Source organism: Patagioenas fasciata, chromosome 2, assembly GCF_037038585.1.
Source record: "Patagioenas fasciata isolate bPatFas1 chromosome 2, bPatFas1.hap1, whole genome shotgun sequence".
Taxonomy (NCBI): Eukaryota; Metazoa; Chordata; class Aves; order Columbiformes; family Columbidae; genus Patagioenas; species Patagioenas fasciata.
In genome coordinates, this window is record NC_092521.1 from 99,303,521 (window position 1) to 99,321,613 (window position 18,093).

The following is an 18,093-nucleotide window of genomic DNA, read 5'->3' on the forward strand; positions in this document are numbered from 1 at the left end:
TGAATTAGAGTTATGCTGGGGTGAGTACCTTGAGTGATAAAAAACTTTTTATAGTGCTGTTAAATTTTAGTACAGAGACATGAAGCATTTGAAAATCCAAACCCATCAGTTTGTTAAAGACTGAGTTGAAAGTCCCACCGTTATCACCCTATGGCCTTGCATATCTCACCCCTGTAGGCACCTTGTATATGTTTGCTTCAGGTTGTCTTCTGTTTTATTTGTGTTTATCTCAGATTTTCTTAATTTACTTTCATGAAAGCAGTGTATTTTAGCATTGCCTAATTTTAGGAAAGATTTTATAAGTTACAGTGGTGTAGAGGTGAGTGAAATTCCTTTCAGAGATTGTGAATCTGTCATAAGAACCTCAACTTTTCCTCACAAGGAAATGGCCTAGAACTGCTGATACTGTGTTTGACAGAAACTCATTACCATTTGAATTTAGGCGTAACATGGCAAATCTGAAAATCAGAAGAAATACCTTTGCAACAGTTTACTATGTAAAATCATTCTCATATCCTGCATTGCTATACAATGGTAGCACCCTATCAGATAGGTCCCTTGGCTGTGAAAAGGTGGAGAGAAGTGGGAACTCTTTGTGACCAGGAGCAAGCTCGTTTGTTGGAACACTGTTCGCCGTGCTAAGCAGCACCACCTTCCTCCCCTTCATATGTATGTTTTGTCCAGTTTTTGTCTGGTCTTGCACTTAGTTTGGAAGCACCACTAAGCAGAGACAATCTTTGTACAAGAAAGCTGCATTCACAAAGTCAGAGATTGAACAAGTGAGTAGCAGTTGAACTAACAAAGCCTGAATTCCCATAGTTTGTGTCCTCTGGTTCCTTCCATGTTTCTACAGCAAAAACTGCAGCTTCCTCTCCACACCTTCCATGTGGACAAAAAATGTGTTATAGGTGTTTTGTGTGACTATTGCATGGGATTTGAGTTTTAGGAGTACAAATTGGTCAGCAGGGTGATGGCAAAAAACATTGTTTAGACTGAGGTTTGGCCTTTCCCTCGATGGGAGCACTGATTTAGATCTCTTTATTTTCTACCAGGCCTTGACTTTCATGAAGCTTACTGGATTGCTCTTCAATTTCCTAAGTTAGTGAGTAGGTTCAAAAGTTGCTAGGATGGGCAGAGATGACGAAATTGAATCAAGGGCACCGATTGCTTAGGAATCAGTTCAGGTTAACACGTGTATTCACCTAGAGACAAAAGCAACAACAAAATAACAAAGAATGCTTTATTAAAATATTAATAGAGAAAAACTGTAACACTGCAGTGACACTGAAGACCTATAGAATGTGATAACAAGAAGAAACTAAGAATTGTATGTCTTGTATACATATGTGCACAAAGTATTTGGAGACTTAAGTGAAGTACTTTGAACTAAGGAAATTCAAAAGTTTCAGTTCCTCTTTTCCATGTAAATGCCAGCCATTTTATGTTTCAGCCTTTAATAATGTGCTTATGCACTGTTTACACACACATACAGACAGATTTGTTTCCTTCTGTGCACAGAACTGAGACTGTTCATTTAATAAGCCATTGTTAGATGTTTTTCCTCTTCATTGTGCATTGTGTAATAGTGGTGTAATTTGCTACATACTGTTTAAGCCTCACTCTCAAGGGAGTTATTAGTTTCTTTCTGACCTTTGCCATGACCCCCGTAACTAAATTTCTGAGCACTTCAAAAATAGTAATGAGTTTATTTTTACATTATTCTCCTGAAATGCAGCTTTTGTCTTCCCATTTCACAGCTGAAGATGAGGTACATATTCAAAGTGTCCGCTAGAAGGTTAGTGTAGTGAACAGATTTCATGGTGGTCAGTTTAAAATGCTTGGAACTAGATATTTACAAATTATTAAAATTTTGTAGCATGTGTGCAAGCAAATTGCAGCAGGGACTGCTCAGCATTCAAGAAAAACTAACTCCAGGATATGAAGTCTCAGAGAAGAAGAATATATTAGTACTTTCTACTTCATGGTCAATTCCAGAGGATCTAGTATTTTCCTCCTGAGCTAATCCTAGGAATTATCAGACATAACCTGGTAGAGCACACTGTGTAAAACCTGTGTGGGAGAAGACTGAGGTCCAGTGGATTCACTGGGGGTGTCATTTGAGGTGCAAATTGCCAGTATTTGAGCATGATAGGGTGCAAGTTTGCCCTTATGCACTTCAGTCCTTTAGGAATTGGTTGTCAAGTCAGACCACCCTCCAAAAGATAGAAGTGCTCTCCTGAGGGCAGATATTTGTTACAGCCTGTAGATTGGATCCGTACTGTTCTTTGATGTCTTAGACAGAGCGCCAAGGTGCTATCATGATTATCTAGCATAAAATTCACAGCAAGCCAAGAAAGGTTTTTCTCATGTAACCTTTATTGTAGCAAAGGGCTGACGAATCATTTGCAGAGACTGGGGATACAGAGATTGCGTTAGAGTAGTTAGGCTTGCTAATCACAGAAAGGAACCCTCATTTGATGTTTCCATGAGAGAGTCTGCCATTAACTGCAGTTGAACTTGACTGAGTGTGAAATTAAAAAGGAGACTCAGATTTCAAGACATTCCCTCAGGTGCTCTCAAGTATGCTAACTGGCACTGTGGGAGACCTCCTAAAACAACTAAGGATACTTAAAAAGAAAAAGGCCACGATGATATGAAAAGAAAACCTTCGTATTATCACTGAACCCACAAAGTTGGTCAATATCAGACACACTTCATTAACTGTTAAATGTCAGGCTTGCATGAAATGAACCGTTTTGCCAGGGTCTGATTCCAGCTGTGCTTGGTGAGCATATACAGTCCCAGGAACTGGAAGAGTTTAAAACTGGGCAGAAAAGTCTGTGAAAATGAATGTAAGAGAAATTGTCAGGGGACTACATATTAAGGCATTGCCTAGCTTATAGAATGCATTTAAAACTTGAACTTGCCAGAGATAAAAGTTTTGAGAGGTTAGGCTGGCTTCTGGTGACAACTGGAATCTGAGACAGGAATTGTAGAGACCTGGTTGCTGTCTTGCATTATGGCACTGGAGACACTTTAATCTTCTTTGTTTGTTTCTCTACACGTAAGATGAGGGAGGCAGCAGATAGATCCCACAGCTACCTACTGGTATGGAACTTGAGACTCTGAAAGGTATTATCATTCCTAAATATTAGAATTACTCATTTTATACCATGTTTATTATCCTTGAGGTTGGAGTATAAGAAGGGCTGTATCCTTTGTCTCTGTGATTGTCATATCATGCAATGATGAAGTCTCCTTGGAACATTCTATTTGTAATGCTTAGTTCTGTAGGAATGAAAGAAAACACTATAAATTCAGTATTATGACATCTTCTAGGATTAAGGGGAAGGTTTTGGCCAAGAGTATGCACATATATCAGTTTATTCTACTTCGCTCCATGTGAAAGATCTTTAAAAGCTTTTCCTGATTTTGAGAGAGAATGTCCCTTGAGATATTTCTTGGATATTTATCACAGTGTTCTTTGCAAACAACAATGGTCAAAAAGGCTTTTAATATTTTATGCTTTTTACCATTTGGGAGTATAAAATTCCTTTTAAAGGTAATGTTTTAATATATATTCACAGAATTCACTTTCAAGTAAAAACAGTATTACTAATTTCACTGTTGATATGTGAATATCAGAGAGTTATATTGGTGGTTCTTGTGGCGTGAATATATATTTTCAGATCTAGCTGCTCATTTTACCAGGATACTCTTTCTGATGGAAACCTTTTGTGTCTTTGCCTGTAGCTGCTGTTGACCTCCATATAATTGTCATCTTTTTTTCAAGATGTAAAAGGAAAGCAAAAGGATGGCGGTCTCTGAAGACTTGTACTATAAAAAAGTATATCGTATTTCATCTAATAACCTCACTTGTAGAACGGCCTCTTTGTCATTCTTTCATCATATGACAAAATAAACTTGGAAAATTTTTGTATTATAAACACAACTTTAAAATACTTATTAAAAAAATATCCCCATGTTCCTTTAAAGAAGGAGCAAGCTGGAATGATATTTGGAATGATATCTGCTAAGGCAGGCCATGGTATGCACACTGAAAAGTGGTATCTGGTGTTATTACAAGTAAATGCACATCCTGTAATACACTGTAATGTATTTTCAAAACCATGAAGCCTGGGCTGGTGATCTCTGGGAAACAGACTTGTCTGTTAGCTAACTAATTATCAGATAAGTGCCCAGAGCAAGCACCTGCCATCTCCTTCATAAAACTGTGCTATGCACGGGGAAATAAATAGTGACAGATCCCCATTCTGAATTTGTCCACATCGTGCTGCTAGGTTCACTCTTCATTTCAAGTCATTACTTGGATGACTGTGATTTTTGAATCAAAAACTTTTTCTGCTTAAATATCTCTCAGTTCTCTTGTGGTTGCAAGTGCTAACTGGAATGCTGGCTTGCATGTCACTTGTTTCAGGAATAGTGATTGACACCCCACACACCTGAGGGGTGGGGGGAAGGCAGATCACACTGACTATTTTTCAAAATGTTACTTCTGACTTTGAATGACAGGTTACTTTGACAATGCATTATATATATAGTGGGAGGATACCGAGTCGCTAAGTTTAATAACACCACAAGATACAAATATGTTTAAAAAGAGTCAACTCCTGTTTGGAAGCATTTGTAGATAAATATAAAGAAACAAGCTAAAACAAGTAATTGTAATGGAAAGCAACACAAGACTGTATTGTAAACATCATGGAGGTGTTTTGGGCTTGTGTTTTCTTGATTGATTGTTTCTCTTCTTTTTGTTTCTTTGGTTAGTTGATCTCTTTGGTTGTTTACCTCCTCAAAGTGTACATCGAAAAGGAAGTCATTAAATAATCCCAAGTTACTCAGCCTTCTGTTTAGCTTTTAACTGCACTATAAATTTTGAGGGCTCCTTGAGAGAATAATCCTTAAAGGCTATTTGAGGCAGGGAAAAGAAGTAGGTAAGCAAGAGCCTACCCTGAGGTAAGAACAATGAAGACAGCAGAGAGAATTCTGCCAAGACAAATACCAGTGGAGACTTAAGCTCAGACACAGTAGCTTACAGAGAGAGAGAACTGATTTATTTTGTACTCTTACATGGGAATATTAAAGTTTGAATTTAATGTTAATGTAGGATGAGGCAGTTCCAGCAGTGGGTCTGTGTGACATGGACATGATAGGGCATGTCATTCCAAATTTGTGTTCCTATTGGCATCTCTGCTTTTGTTTATTAGGAGAGGCCGTGTTGTCAGATGTTGCAGGAGAGAAATGAGGAGAAGTAGAAGGAAAACAGGACAGACAGGAGACCATTGTAATAGTAATCAAGGTGAGAGGTAGTTGAATAGTGGGAAATGTGTTTTTCTACTCTGACCAAAGGAATCAGACAGATCATGCAAGTGTTACTGGGAAAGAAAAAAAGATTTTGCTGACTTGCTCTGTAGGTCAAGGGTAGACCCTAGTTAAAGATAATCTCCCTAAGGAGTGACAAACCTAGAAGAAACTGTCAGATTTCATGCAGCTGAGCCTAAGGTCTGTCAATCTCTATATCCTCCCATTATTAAATGTGTTTTATGTTTGTGTTTGACCATGGTCCAGCTGCTAGGATTATTGCTGACCTGACTCGACTGGGTCATTTGTAGTGATCTTGCTATAAATTAGGAATTGGTAACTGGAACGAGTTCAGCCTGGGGTCACAGAGATGGTCAGGGGCTGGAGCACTTGGCTTGTGAGGAGAGGCTGAGGGACCAGGCTTGTTCACGAGACCCTAACAGAATCGCCCCCAGTGTCTATGGGAAGGTTACTGAGAAGATCGAGCCAAGTGCTTCACAGTGGTGCATGTGGGAGGACGAGAGACAGTGGGCATAAGTTGAAACAAGGGATTCAGACTAAATATGAAGAAAAACATTTTCCCCATGAAAATGTTCAAGCAGCAGAACGAAGGCCCATAGAGGCTGTTCAGTCTCCATCATTAGAGGTTTTCAAAGCCTGACTAATTAAATCCGTGTGCAAACTAGGCCATAGCTGACCCTTCTTGGAGCAGGAGTATGGACCAGCTGTAGTCTGAATTATCCTTGGATCCTATGACAGACAGTCATAGTGCCTGGCTGCTTTATTCTTTTCAAAGTGTCCCATTTCTTAAAGTAAGTAAACTCCGTGCATATTTGGAATCAATGCATTTCTAGGAATGGTGTACAGCTGATAACATCTGACACAAACATACTTGTAGATAGCATTTTTTCTTAACAACATAGCACTGTGCGTTCACTGGAATACATGGTGGCAGGGATGCTTCTTATGGGAATTAGCATGTTAATTCCCTCATTAAAAAATATTTGGTATGCCATTTATTTTCTACTCTAAGATCAGCATTCCACATTTGCTGAAGGCTGGTAGAATTTTGTGAGTAATAAATCAAAGGAACTCTCTTAATACCTACAGAACTAAATGTGTCTTCCGGAACTATTTGATAAAATTTAATTTACATGGTTTTTTTTGATATGTACTCTATGTGACCTTCAGTAACTGTTTGTTTTTTAAATCTGAAAAATGCCTCCAAAGTGTAATAGCCCAGAGTTTCAAATGGCACAGTAGGATATGTAATGCATATTTTAACATGTTTTCTTTTAATTTGTCACACAGACTTGTGGATGATTATATAAAAGTCCATATTTTTAAACCCAGTAGTACAAGTGTGTAAGATTTACTTGGCTGGGCTAAAAAATTCAGCAGTCTAATTTATCTTGAGATATGCTCAGTCAAGTAGTTTTTCACAGCAGTTAGCTAACACTTCAAGCTCTAACAGTGCCCCTGAGCCATAAAAGAAATTTGCATGTAAGAAATGTTTTGAATCTATTAAAACCTCAGCTCAGAGCTAAAGAGTTGCTCTCATGTCTTTGTTGACTAACATGAAGTGAGATCTTACGAAAAGCTAGACTGTGATCGACAGATGCCAAAGCTTAGGTTTTGATGTGATTATGTATTTCTTTCATGCACGGCAGTTTAAGTCTGGGACTGGAGCTTCAGAAAGACAGCAATCAATGGGTCTGTGCAAGAGTACACAACATATATTACTCCTGGCAGTCGTCAAGGCAGAATTATTCAAAAAATAATCTGAAATGCATTTGATCATACACTAGATGGTTTAATAATTTATATTATACCTTATTAGCAAAGTCTTGTGTTTACTTTGTGGCTGCCAAAACAAGATGAAAGGCTGCCTCCATGGAAATACAAGATGCTTTGCTCAAAGTGTCTGTCTCTGCATTTCAGTTCGATAATTTCCCTTCCTCCCCTCATTTTTATTAATGCTATATGGGTTTAAATCTTAAAGTACCTTGCCATCATTGTGGTCATTTTTAGTGAGAGCAATGCTCCTTGTTAACAACAAGTCTACCAAGGAGTTTATGGCCTATCGAAACTTAAATTAGTATAAACACATATTTCTGGAAGCTTCTTTACCTTAGGATTTCCTCCAAATATTTTTTAGATAAAAGAGGCTTTGGATTTAGTTCTAAATTCCACTGAACTGAATCGTTACGCTAATCTTCCTGAGTCTTGCCACTACAAAAATGTGATTCCTGAGTTCAGCTGAAGAAACTGTTGCACTCTGACTAGTGATTGTATATAGTAAATATCAGCAATTAGTTCAGACTATTACAGAAATGCCTGGAAGATTTCCTTGAAAATCTAATGCACTGCAAATATTTTATCCAGATGTGCCAATAAGGGCCTTTCAGAATTAATACTTCTATAAAGTGAGAGCACAGGGAGTGGACCAGTGGTAACTACTACTTCAACAAATGAGATCTTTACCTTCAGCCAGGTTTTTTTACACCAAAGGTACATAAAAGACCTCTAATAAACTTGGTTTTCTGTGGAGATCTCTCATCCCCACAAAACACGAAAAATCTTTTCTGCAGTAATCTTGGATAGCTCTTCAAGGCATAGCATACAGGAGCATCTCGGAATATAGCACTACAGTATTGCAAACTCTGAAGATCATATGAAAGCCCAAAGAAGCTCTTGTCATTTGCCTTGTCTACTCTAAAAGGCTTAATTTTAGTTTTCCTTTCTGTAACTTCATCATCTCCCTTCCTTCTCTGGGCATGCAGTATATGCTACAATATATACCATATACCTGAAAACTAGTTCCTCACACAGAGCTTACAGAAGGACTTTTTGCCCAAATAAAAATATATTATAGTGCTTTTCACTAGCGCAGCTGGTAACATGATACTTGCATGTTGCTAAGAACTGATTGCTTTCTAGAGAGGCACTTCACAGTTGTCTGGGCTGCAGCGGGGGCCACTCAGCCCTTAGCTCAGGCTTAAGAGAGCGCAAGAACCTGCTCAGCTTAGCAGAGCTCTTCTGCTCCCTCTGAGAGTTTTGTGCCATGTCTTACAGAGCTGCATAACAGGCTCTTAGGAAGAGGCATCTACCTGCAGGTGTCTCTAAGAGATTATCCTCTTTTTAAAAGCTGTTGTACGAATTGCAGGGGGACAAAAGATTGCCATTTTCTAAAGGAGCCTTTCAGTGGCTGGGAACCAGATGTACCCTTCTTTACAAGTGCGTCTTCTCTGACAATAACAACAGAAAATTTCAAGGAGGCCAGTGGTATTACTCGTAGATCGGTGTTGCAAGGCAGAATTTTGGAGCAAACTAGAGAATAAATTCTTTAGAAAATATGGATTGGATTAACATGTAAATTACTTTTCTTGAAAGAAAATATTTGGCAGGATCATCTGAATAGATGTACATTATCAAACAGAAATGCAGCTATGTTTTAAGTAATAAGCTTAAAAAAAAAAAAAGTTCATTTTGCAAATTGTGATCTTTTTGTCCATATAAGAACAGTTCAGTTCATGTGAAAAATTGTAAAGAATTCAGATTAGCAAGGTAATAGGAGTATTTCTATTGGAAGAAAAGCTTTTGGTGCAAATTGTTGACAGTCTCTTATATGATCAGAGATACTGTGAAAATCTGAAAATCTGGAAGTTTTGAGCATTTTAGAAGATGTGACTATCAGTACAAACAAGTGCATCAGAGTTCAAAATATAAGATAGAAGTAAAACGAAAGCATAGTGAAACTGTGAGAATTGTACCTCCAACCCAATTAAGTCACAGTAAAAAAATGTAAGAGAAAATCTCGTCTACAGAAGGAAGATTTAAAAAATGGGTTTAGTGCATCAGTATGATCATCCAATTTATAGGAAAAAAAAAGTAAGGGAGAAGATGGTGCTCACAACTTTACAGACTGACTTACTCAGATGGAATACTACTGGGATAACTGGCCATGGCATTCCTTGCCACCAGAACTTTGTAAAACATCTATAATCACTTTTGCCATTCTGTCCTAGCAGTATTCAGTGCTGCCTAATGCATATGCATTGCATGTTGCAATAGAGGTTTAAGAAAACAGTTTGGTAACCAAAAAACAGTAGAGGCTATTCATGACCAAAATTATACCAACGAGACTATTTGGTTTTGTGTTGGAAAACAGAAAAACTGTAAAATAGAAATGATGTGCCAGCCAATTCTCTACTGCAAACTACTGCACAGGAACATGAATGAATGCATGAAACTCGAAAATGTTTAACTGTTAGTAAAGGTGACCAAAAAAAGACCTTTGAAACTTTTCACAAGTTGTAACTTGTGTTTGGGATGTTTTGCTGGCTGTACCCAGTCTCACAGAGACAGGTATATAGGAAGTAAGGCTGAGCATGGAGAAGAAACATTGAGGAGAAAGTTACAAAGACATGTATGAGTCACTGGGCATTTTATCTGTTTTCTAGTCTTGTGCAAGTAAATATTCAGGACTTCACTGATTATTGAGCTGTGTAGAAATATTTAATAAGGAGTTGAGAGCCTGATTGTAGTCAGTGAAACTTGAACAGTTGTGAATTGGTGAAAATTAAATATCAGAAGTAATCTATCTTTGGTTTTATTGGAATTTTTACAGCCTTAACAATTATTATAAATCATTTTAGCCTTAGTGTTAATGTAACAAGGATACACGTAAAAACAGGTCATGACCACAGATGATGCACCTTAGATTGGTAGGGATTTGTGAGACCCACAAGGAAAAGAAAGGCTTTATAAATGTCTAGCAAGAATAATTTGCAAATGAGTTGGAATTGATATATTAAAAATCCTTAATACTGTATCATTTCCAGTTTATTCTGCAGGCAAAGGTTAATCAGCTTTGATTTGGGGGGCTAAAATAGCTGTGGTCAGTTACTAAAATTTCAGATGCCTTAGAAATTGATTGTAATTAATAACAATATGAAGCAGTTCCTTAGTTTTTGATGAAGCATTTTCTCTACATTAGAGACTGACATCCTGGAGTGGTGTTGTGACTGTGCCTTACACTGTGGAAAACTACCACCCCAATTTGCTTACCTACTTCTTTTTCCTCTCTTTACCCAGTTGATCGTCTTCTGGGTGCACTATATGTAAGAAGTCACCCTCATCTCATAGGTCACTTGTTCAAACTCTTTGCCTGTGTGGACTGTGATCTAAGTCGTACCTTGGATGTTAGAATAGCACTCACGCCAGGCCATCATTTGTCCATTTGATGCTTACTTATCTAACCAGTAGAAATCATTATTTTCCTTCTACAATTATTATGATGGAGCTGATTCCCAAAATGGAAAGCAGGAGGCAGTTACAGACAGTCTGAATTGTGCTGTCACACTGTCATGGGCAGGCACTTTTCTTGGAGCTTTCATGTTTTTTCCAGTTTGCCCAGAAAAGCATTTGGTAAAGCAGGGAGTCAGGCATCTGCTCTGTATTTACATGTGACGCTCTTTCAGCTGCTTGGAAATACAAGCACCAGATAGGTGCTTTCTGGTCCCTGACTTGTTTTGTATGAAATGTGAATGGAAAAAAAAAAAAAAAAAAAAAAAAGGATTAATCAAAAATCTTTTTTTAAACTGGAAAATTTCAAAACAATTAAAAATAGGGCTGAGCTCCTAAGAGATTATTGAAATAGGGGGAGGAAAAAAGAAATTATGAACAAAAATATTGAATCTTACGATGCAGGATCGTTACACCATTGTTTAATTGCACCTTTACCACTTAGGCCTCTTGCAAATGTCATCGGATTACAGTTTTAATAGATGTTTTTGCTTCTGAGTGTCTACAACACTAATGTGCTGAACTGAACAAGGGTGCAAGAGAGAAGAGTTTCCTATTCTTTCCAGTTGGATTTTCAACTGAAATAGCAACTCCGTGGCTGTAACTTGTGCTGTTGTTAAAAGTTCTGATATTCTGGGGGATCTCAGTGCTTGTGGTCAGGTTGAGAAGGGTAATGGAAGGCACAGCAGGGAATTCAGATGCAATATGCTGAATGAGAAGGTGAGTGTTTTAGCACAGCTGTCTTCTGAGGGTCGGGGAAAGGAAAAGCCCTGTGGGAGGATTTTCAAGCACCACTGAGCTACCACACCAGGAGACGATGATTGACTTCAGAAGATCCCTGCTGTGCAAAGGATTGTTGTGCTGTGGTCGCCTTTATCACAGGTTAGACACTTCTTTTGAAGAAGCTAAAAGTGGGAGAGTAGTGACATAGCAGCTGAAAAAACAAATAAAAAGATATTCATCTAACAACCCTCTTTGGTGACATTGGGGTCTGGAGATTTGTTTCTATTGCTAACGGCTTCATTGACCTGGCAGTTAATTTCATTAGAAAGATTGACTTTGTATGGCATTGGTAAGATTTCTGCATGAAAACCTGATGGTCTGATGATGATGCAGGTTGCATTGTTGTTTGTCTTGAAAAGGGATATTAATTTGAACCTCAGTATAAAGAGGAAATTTTATTTTATATTTGGTATTTTATATTTTATATTTGGTATTTTATATTTGGTATTTTATTTTATATTTGGTATGTATAATCAGAAATACATTACACAGTTTCAGGCTTAATATGTGCATTTCTTCACAGGAGTTCAGACATGCCCCACAGAATGGCACAAACTGGAAAGCACACCCTTCTGCCAAGAGCCCAGTGAAAGCAGCGCTCCAGTCATGGATGGCTTTGCAGCTCCCATGGCAACAAGAAGGAGGTGGACTGAAGATACTGTCTGTCAGCCTGGCTCTGCTGGCAGTTCTTGTCATGTTTTACTATGGAGGAATGAAAACAGAACTGTGAACTGAATGAGGCTTTTATGAAAACAATACAACTGCTGTTTAGAATCTTCAAAGGAAACAAACACTTTTACCAACAATTCCTTTTTTTACCAAAAAAAAAAAAGCTAATATAAATTGGGCAATAATTTTGTACTCACCCTATGCCTTTCCTGTCATTCATAGGAGGGAATGTTAATAAGCTCTAAGGACATCTATCTTCTTGCCAAAATTTTAGATCCTTGGTTGGGAGAACAGTTAGTTGCATCTTTCCTCTTATTTTTTCTAAAATGATGCGATGTTTGCATTGCTTACTATTTTCATAACTGCTGCAGCAGGTAAAATTGCATGCAGGAAACTCATGATGTTTATAAGAAATCTTTCCATTAAGTGATGTTGGTAGTATTTTATGGGCAGAACATTTAAAGCTTTTGCTTAATGCAGTGTGATGGTTCGTTATGTGTCTTTTTACATTAGAATCAAAAACTGCTGGGCCATTAAAGTTTGTAATTTGGTGCTGTTACTTTTGCTGTCATGTCTGAAAGAATTTTTGGCCTGCCATCTTGCCTCTCTCTACTTCACAATGAGCTACTAAGCTCTGTTAGTACAACAATAATTACTTTTTACATGGAAAAAGTTTTAAAGGTGTTGGGTTTTTATCAGTGAATGGGAAGATGGTTCTGTTAAAAGATGGATTTAATACAGTCTCTATAGATTTAGTATAATAGTTAAAGGGCTAAATTTGAATCTCTTAGCTGTACATTGGGTCATGCTATATATAAGACAGTATTGCTCTGTGAGTGGGGACATTAAATTTTGCACACTGCAAATTTTTAATTACTTTCTTACAAGCAATTTTTGTCATAACAGTATCTCCACATATCTTGTGATTGTGCCGGTCAGTCAGGGACTGGACTTTGTGCCCAGTTCTGCCAGCAGCTGGCTGCATGATATTGTTCATTTGTTCATGCCTTGTCACCTTTCTGGATCTTTATCCAAACTTCCATGTACAAAGTCTGTTTTAAATCTTAAGAGTGGGAACTTGTTGGTTTGGGTTTTTTTTTTTGTGGCTTTTTTTTTTCTATGTATGTGTTGTACTCAGCACAGACAAAGCTGAGCTGCCTACGTGGCTGTTGGGGTTTAACCCTGAAAGGCAGCTAGCGCAGAGCCGCTCACTCATTCTCTCCCGGTGGGATGGGGAAGAGAATCAGAAGGGTAAAAGTGAGAAAACTCATGGACTGAGGCAAAGTTTAATGAGTAAATTAAAAGCTGTGCACTCAAGCAAAGCAAAACAAGGGATTCATTCAGTATTTGCTACAGGCAGGCGGGTGTTCAGCCATCTCCAGGACAACAGGGCTCCATCAGGCATAATGGTTACTTGGGAAGACAAACACCATGACTCTGGAAGTTCTCCTCTTCCTCCTCCTTCCTCTGGCCTTTATTGTTAAGCATGACATCATGTGGTCTGGAATATCCCTTTGGTCAGTTGGGGTCAGCAGTCCCAGCTGTGTCCTTCTCAACTTCTTGTGCACCCCCAGCCTCCTCACTGGTGGGGTGGTGTGAGGAGCAGAAAAGGCCTTGGCTCTGTGCAAGCCCTGCTCAGCATCCCCGTGTTGTCAGCACTGGTTTGTTCACAAATCCAAAATAGCCCCATACCAGCTAAGATGAAGAAAATTAACTCTATCCCAGTCAAAACCAGTACAGTGGCACTATTGTGCAGGTGAACGATCCCCTCGGAGGGATGCTTTGTACTGTATAAACTGAGGATTCATGATAGTTACAATCAGGAAGTTCCACCACGAAGCTTTCAGTACAGACTGTAAATTATGACAACAAATGTAGCTGTCTTCAGGAAATCAGGTGTGTAATGACTTTAATATTATATTTCTTATTACAACCATTGGAGGTCATGAAACAAAACTCGAGGAGGAAAGAAAACACCTGTGCTCTTGATTTACTTCTGTTTGGCGTTTTGTCAGGCTTTTCTTTACAACCCAGAATATGTAACAATCAATAATTTACATATTTAACAAATATATCATTGTCAAAAAAAACCCAGTGGGAGCTGAAATTTTCAGGAATGTGCCACATATCACAAGATTCTCAGGAAAACTGTGAGTTGACAAAATCGTCAACTCTGAGCCAAATTTGGGCATTTGATGGGAATAAACTATGCAGATATGTTCTATGCCTCTAGCACTTTCTCTGTCAGACACTGTAGCTTATCTAATCGTAGCAATTACAGACTCATTGCATCAGCTGTTACAGAGATTTGCAAAGCTTGTGATTTAGATTCTGTGCATCATTGGTTTTAATGGGACTGACTTATTTTCTTAGAAATAATGCAATATACAGGAAGAGGCCAAAGAAACATTTGCAAATGATGATGCCTACAAATGCTGTATATTCCTAAACTGAGATTTAATCTGATAAGTAGGAAGTGTTGTTTATCAAGTGTTTTATTGTCTTCCTTTAGATTTTGAGAGAGATTTTTGACACTTTGTGTTGTAGAGCGGTAGAGTGTTTGCCATTTGTTTCTGTTTATTTACAATTAAGCTTTCAAAGCCACTGAGCTGAACAAGTCAATTCTGGTCAAAGAGCTCGTTGGGGCCTTCAGGCAAAACCCAAACCGCATGCTGGCTGGGAAACCTCAGCCAGTGTAGGGTGAACTGTGGAAATATATCAAGTATATTTACTTCATGGAATGGGTTGACCCAAACACATTTGATCTGTGATTTTTGCTCCCATTTGGCTCCCTGAATGCCTCTAACTGCCATGTCAGGTGGCATTTTGAATTTTTGCGTTGGTATGATGTTTGAGGCTTACTTTCCAGTGAGTGTTCTTTCTTTACAAGCCATCAGGATGAGTGAGAAATCTATTGCACTCCAGGTTAATGAGGTCTCCCCACAGTCAGTTGATCTCACACGTGCGTGAACACACTCATCACTAGAGAATGTGTCTGCTAACAAGCAATCTACATTCGATGCCTTTTTTTTTTTTAAGCAAAATAGAATCTCATTTCCTTTTGGTACCAAGGAAGCCTCAACTATTTTTCTTAAATGTCTGTAGTAGCTCTGAGTTCTCTCTGGCTGTTTTCAGTGAGGAATCTTGCAAACCACAAGACTTGAATAGCAAAGACATCTTAAATCTCTTCTGAACAACATTAAGAGCACACTTCTTATGTCCTACTTGTGCATGGTTTGGGATGCTGGAGGACTTTGTCATTTAATCTTTTAATTGTAGCTTTCTATTAATGGTATACTTGTTTAGAATAAGAATATGAAATAAAAGAAGTGGTTTATGTAAAGCTTGTTCTATTAAAGTAGGAGAGAGAAAGAAGGACAAGGTACCTTTTGAGGAGAGTTCATCCACCTCTGTCACATCATTGCCTGCACATCTCCAAACATCTGACAGCTTCTGTTAATTTAGTTTCACTCCCCAGTTCAACTTCCCATATGGAAAGCTGGAGTGATTTTTGAATAACAGCAAGTAATATCTGAAGTGGCAGCAGTGGCAACTCTGACATTGAGCTTGGCTGTGGCCATTACCCACAATCCTTCTGCTCTTCTTGAGAAGCAATTACAATTTCACAGGTTGGAATTAAAATTCCCTGTGGTATGCAATAGAGTAACTGAAACTGTCAAAGTGATTTCAAGCTGCTAATCTCTCGCTGCTCGAAGAGTGAAAATAGAGCCCCTCTTACCCAGGCACAGATCTGACAGCTTAAAAACTCCAGCCTTCCACTACGTTTAAATACATATGGAGAGTGGCTTGATCTGCTCACAGAGGATGTCTGTAAAGATGTTATGTCTATGAACATTTGTGTGTTATTAACAAGTCTATCTTTTTTAACTTTAAGATGTGTGTAACTTCAGGGACTAAGACAAATATAAAAGAAGGTTTATGCAAGAGCTCTGAGAATTTGGAGGAATGAGTAGGCATGTGCCTGCTTGTGTGAGGCTTATTAAAATATTTATTTATATATTTTTGAACATGTAGTATTTTGTTTTCTGGAAAAATTGCTTGCAACTTTCCTGAATTTTATTTTCCCATATGTGTATCCCACATTTTATTTCGAGTGCACTGTGTTTGATTGTATAGATAGGAACAAAGAGCATTTAGAAACCAAAAACAGAGGAAAAAATTGAGAGACTGTAGATCTAGGGTGCAAAATGAAATATATTAGTGCAAAAGCTGCAAAGCAGGTTTGAACTAGGAGAGACAGCCCATGGAGTTAGGAACTGGCTGCAAAACACCATTTGACTTGTTCAGAGTCAGGGTTCATCCACTAGATAATTAAAATCAGAATGATTGCTGGGAAGTATTTGTGCAGATATCATTAAATGCCTTTTAATTGCATGTTTCACTGATGCATGCATTTAACATTGAAGTGAATGCTTTTTTCTTTAAATGAAGATGCTTCAGTAGCTTGTGGAGGGGAGAAGAATTATGAATAGTCCTATTTAAATTTTAAAGAAGCCCAATACAAGAACGAAAAAACACCAAAACAATAAACCTTGTAAAAAATAGTCATGTCTCTGCACCTGCTGGTATCCCAAAGTCTATTAGCTTTCACTTAGGAATCTGTAGTTATGGATTTGGACCATTTATAGTTGTGCTATGTTGTGATAAGTTGGGTGCTTGAAAAGTCATGGAAGTGCCTGTGTTCCAGGCAAAAAGCTAGTCAAGCAGATGGCAGAAGACATCTTCAAATCTCGTCGTTTCTCGGTTCCAGACCTCTCTTTATGCCTTTTCACCATCTGTACATAAGCTTCTTTCCATTCCCTAACTTCTTATTCTGCTTTATCAATGTCAGGAGTTTAAGAAACAGTTAGATAATGTATTTAAGCTTACATGTGATACTCCTAGGAAAGTAAGAAGTCGATTGATGAAGGTGGTGTGATGAGCAAAGAGCATGAGAAACTCATGAGAGCTACATCATCACCTAAAATGGTGATTTTTCTCCTGCAGAAAAGGAGGCTGAGGGGAGACCTGATCATTGTCTACAACTACCTGAAAGGAGGTTGTAGCATGGAGGGTATTGATCTCTTCTCCCAAGTAGCAAATGATAGGACAAGAGGAAATGGCCTCAAGTTGAGCCAGGGGAGATTTAGATTGGATATTAGGAAAAAATTCTTAATGGAAAGGTTTGTCAGGTATTGGAACAGGCTGCATAGGGAAGTGGTGGAGTCACCATCCCTGGAGGTGTTTAAGAGTTGTGTAGGTGAGGTTCTTAGGGACATGGTTTAGAGGTGGACTTAGCAGTGCTAGGTAATGGTTGGATTGGGGATCTTAAAGGTCTTTTTCAAACTAAACTATCATAAGGTCTGTCTTGTGCATCCTTGTCTTTCTCTGCCTGTAATCATTAGTTACTCTCTCTTGTATTACCACTCAGAGTAAACTGCAGTTCATACGTACTACTGGAAAAATTGGGAGTGACTAGATTACACGTACCAGGGCAGATTGCAAGACAGTTGTAATGTAGACTAAGATGTGCAGGTATATGTAGTCCTAACAAAACAGCAGCCAGTGCAACATCACACACCTCTGGTATTCACAGCTGAAGGTTTTCATGGAGTCCTAGTTATTAACATGCAAATTCCAGGTATCAGAATTGCCACATGTGCAGAGAGATACCATTGAATAGGAGAGGAGGGGAAGTAGGAGGGTGGGGAAACCACCTTGATTAGTTATGCTTAAGTATAAGAGGGTGTTTAGTAGCTGCATCATCGGGGCAATGCATTAGTAGTTCAGAAGCAAGCTAAATACTACACAGTGGCACCCCAAAGATCTTTTGTGGACCTTTTGCTTCATTTTCCTGAGTACTTAATCTGCATTCCAGAGGGATGAAGATTCCCCTGGCAAAACCGCACCAGATCAAGAGAGGGAAGGTCTGTTGTTTGATTGTGGTGATTTAGCACTTTTTTTACGGACGAGGAGAAGCAAGGTATGTGAGTCACGTCCCATGAATGGAGA

At 38.4% G+C, this 18,093-nt stretch overlaps 1 protein-coding gene across 4 annotated transcripts in view; it reads left to right on the forward strand.

The window, feature by feature from the left end:
- Positions 1 to 16,109, forward strand: part of CDKAL1 (CDKAL1 threonylcarbamoyladenosine tRNA methylthiotransferase) — a 414,630-nt gene extending 398,521 nt beyond the window's left edge. For all 4 annotated transcript variants that reach the window (XM_065830832.2, XM_071804627.1, XM_065830833.2 and 1 more), the window contains one exon: positions 11,936 to 16,109. In XM_065830832.2, the coding sequence (XP_065686904.1) occupies positions 11,936 to 12,142 (207 nt within the window). In that variant the 3' untranslated portion in view covers positions 12,143 to 16,109. The remainder of the gene's footprint in view (positions 1 to 11,935) is intronic.
- The last annotated feature ends 1,984 nt before the right edge of the window (positions 16,110 to 18,093 follow it).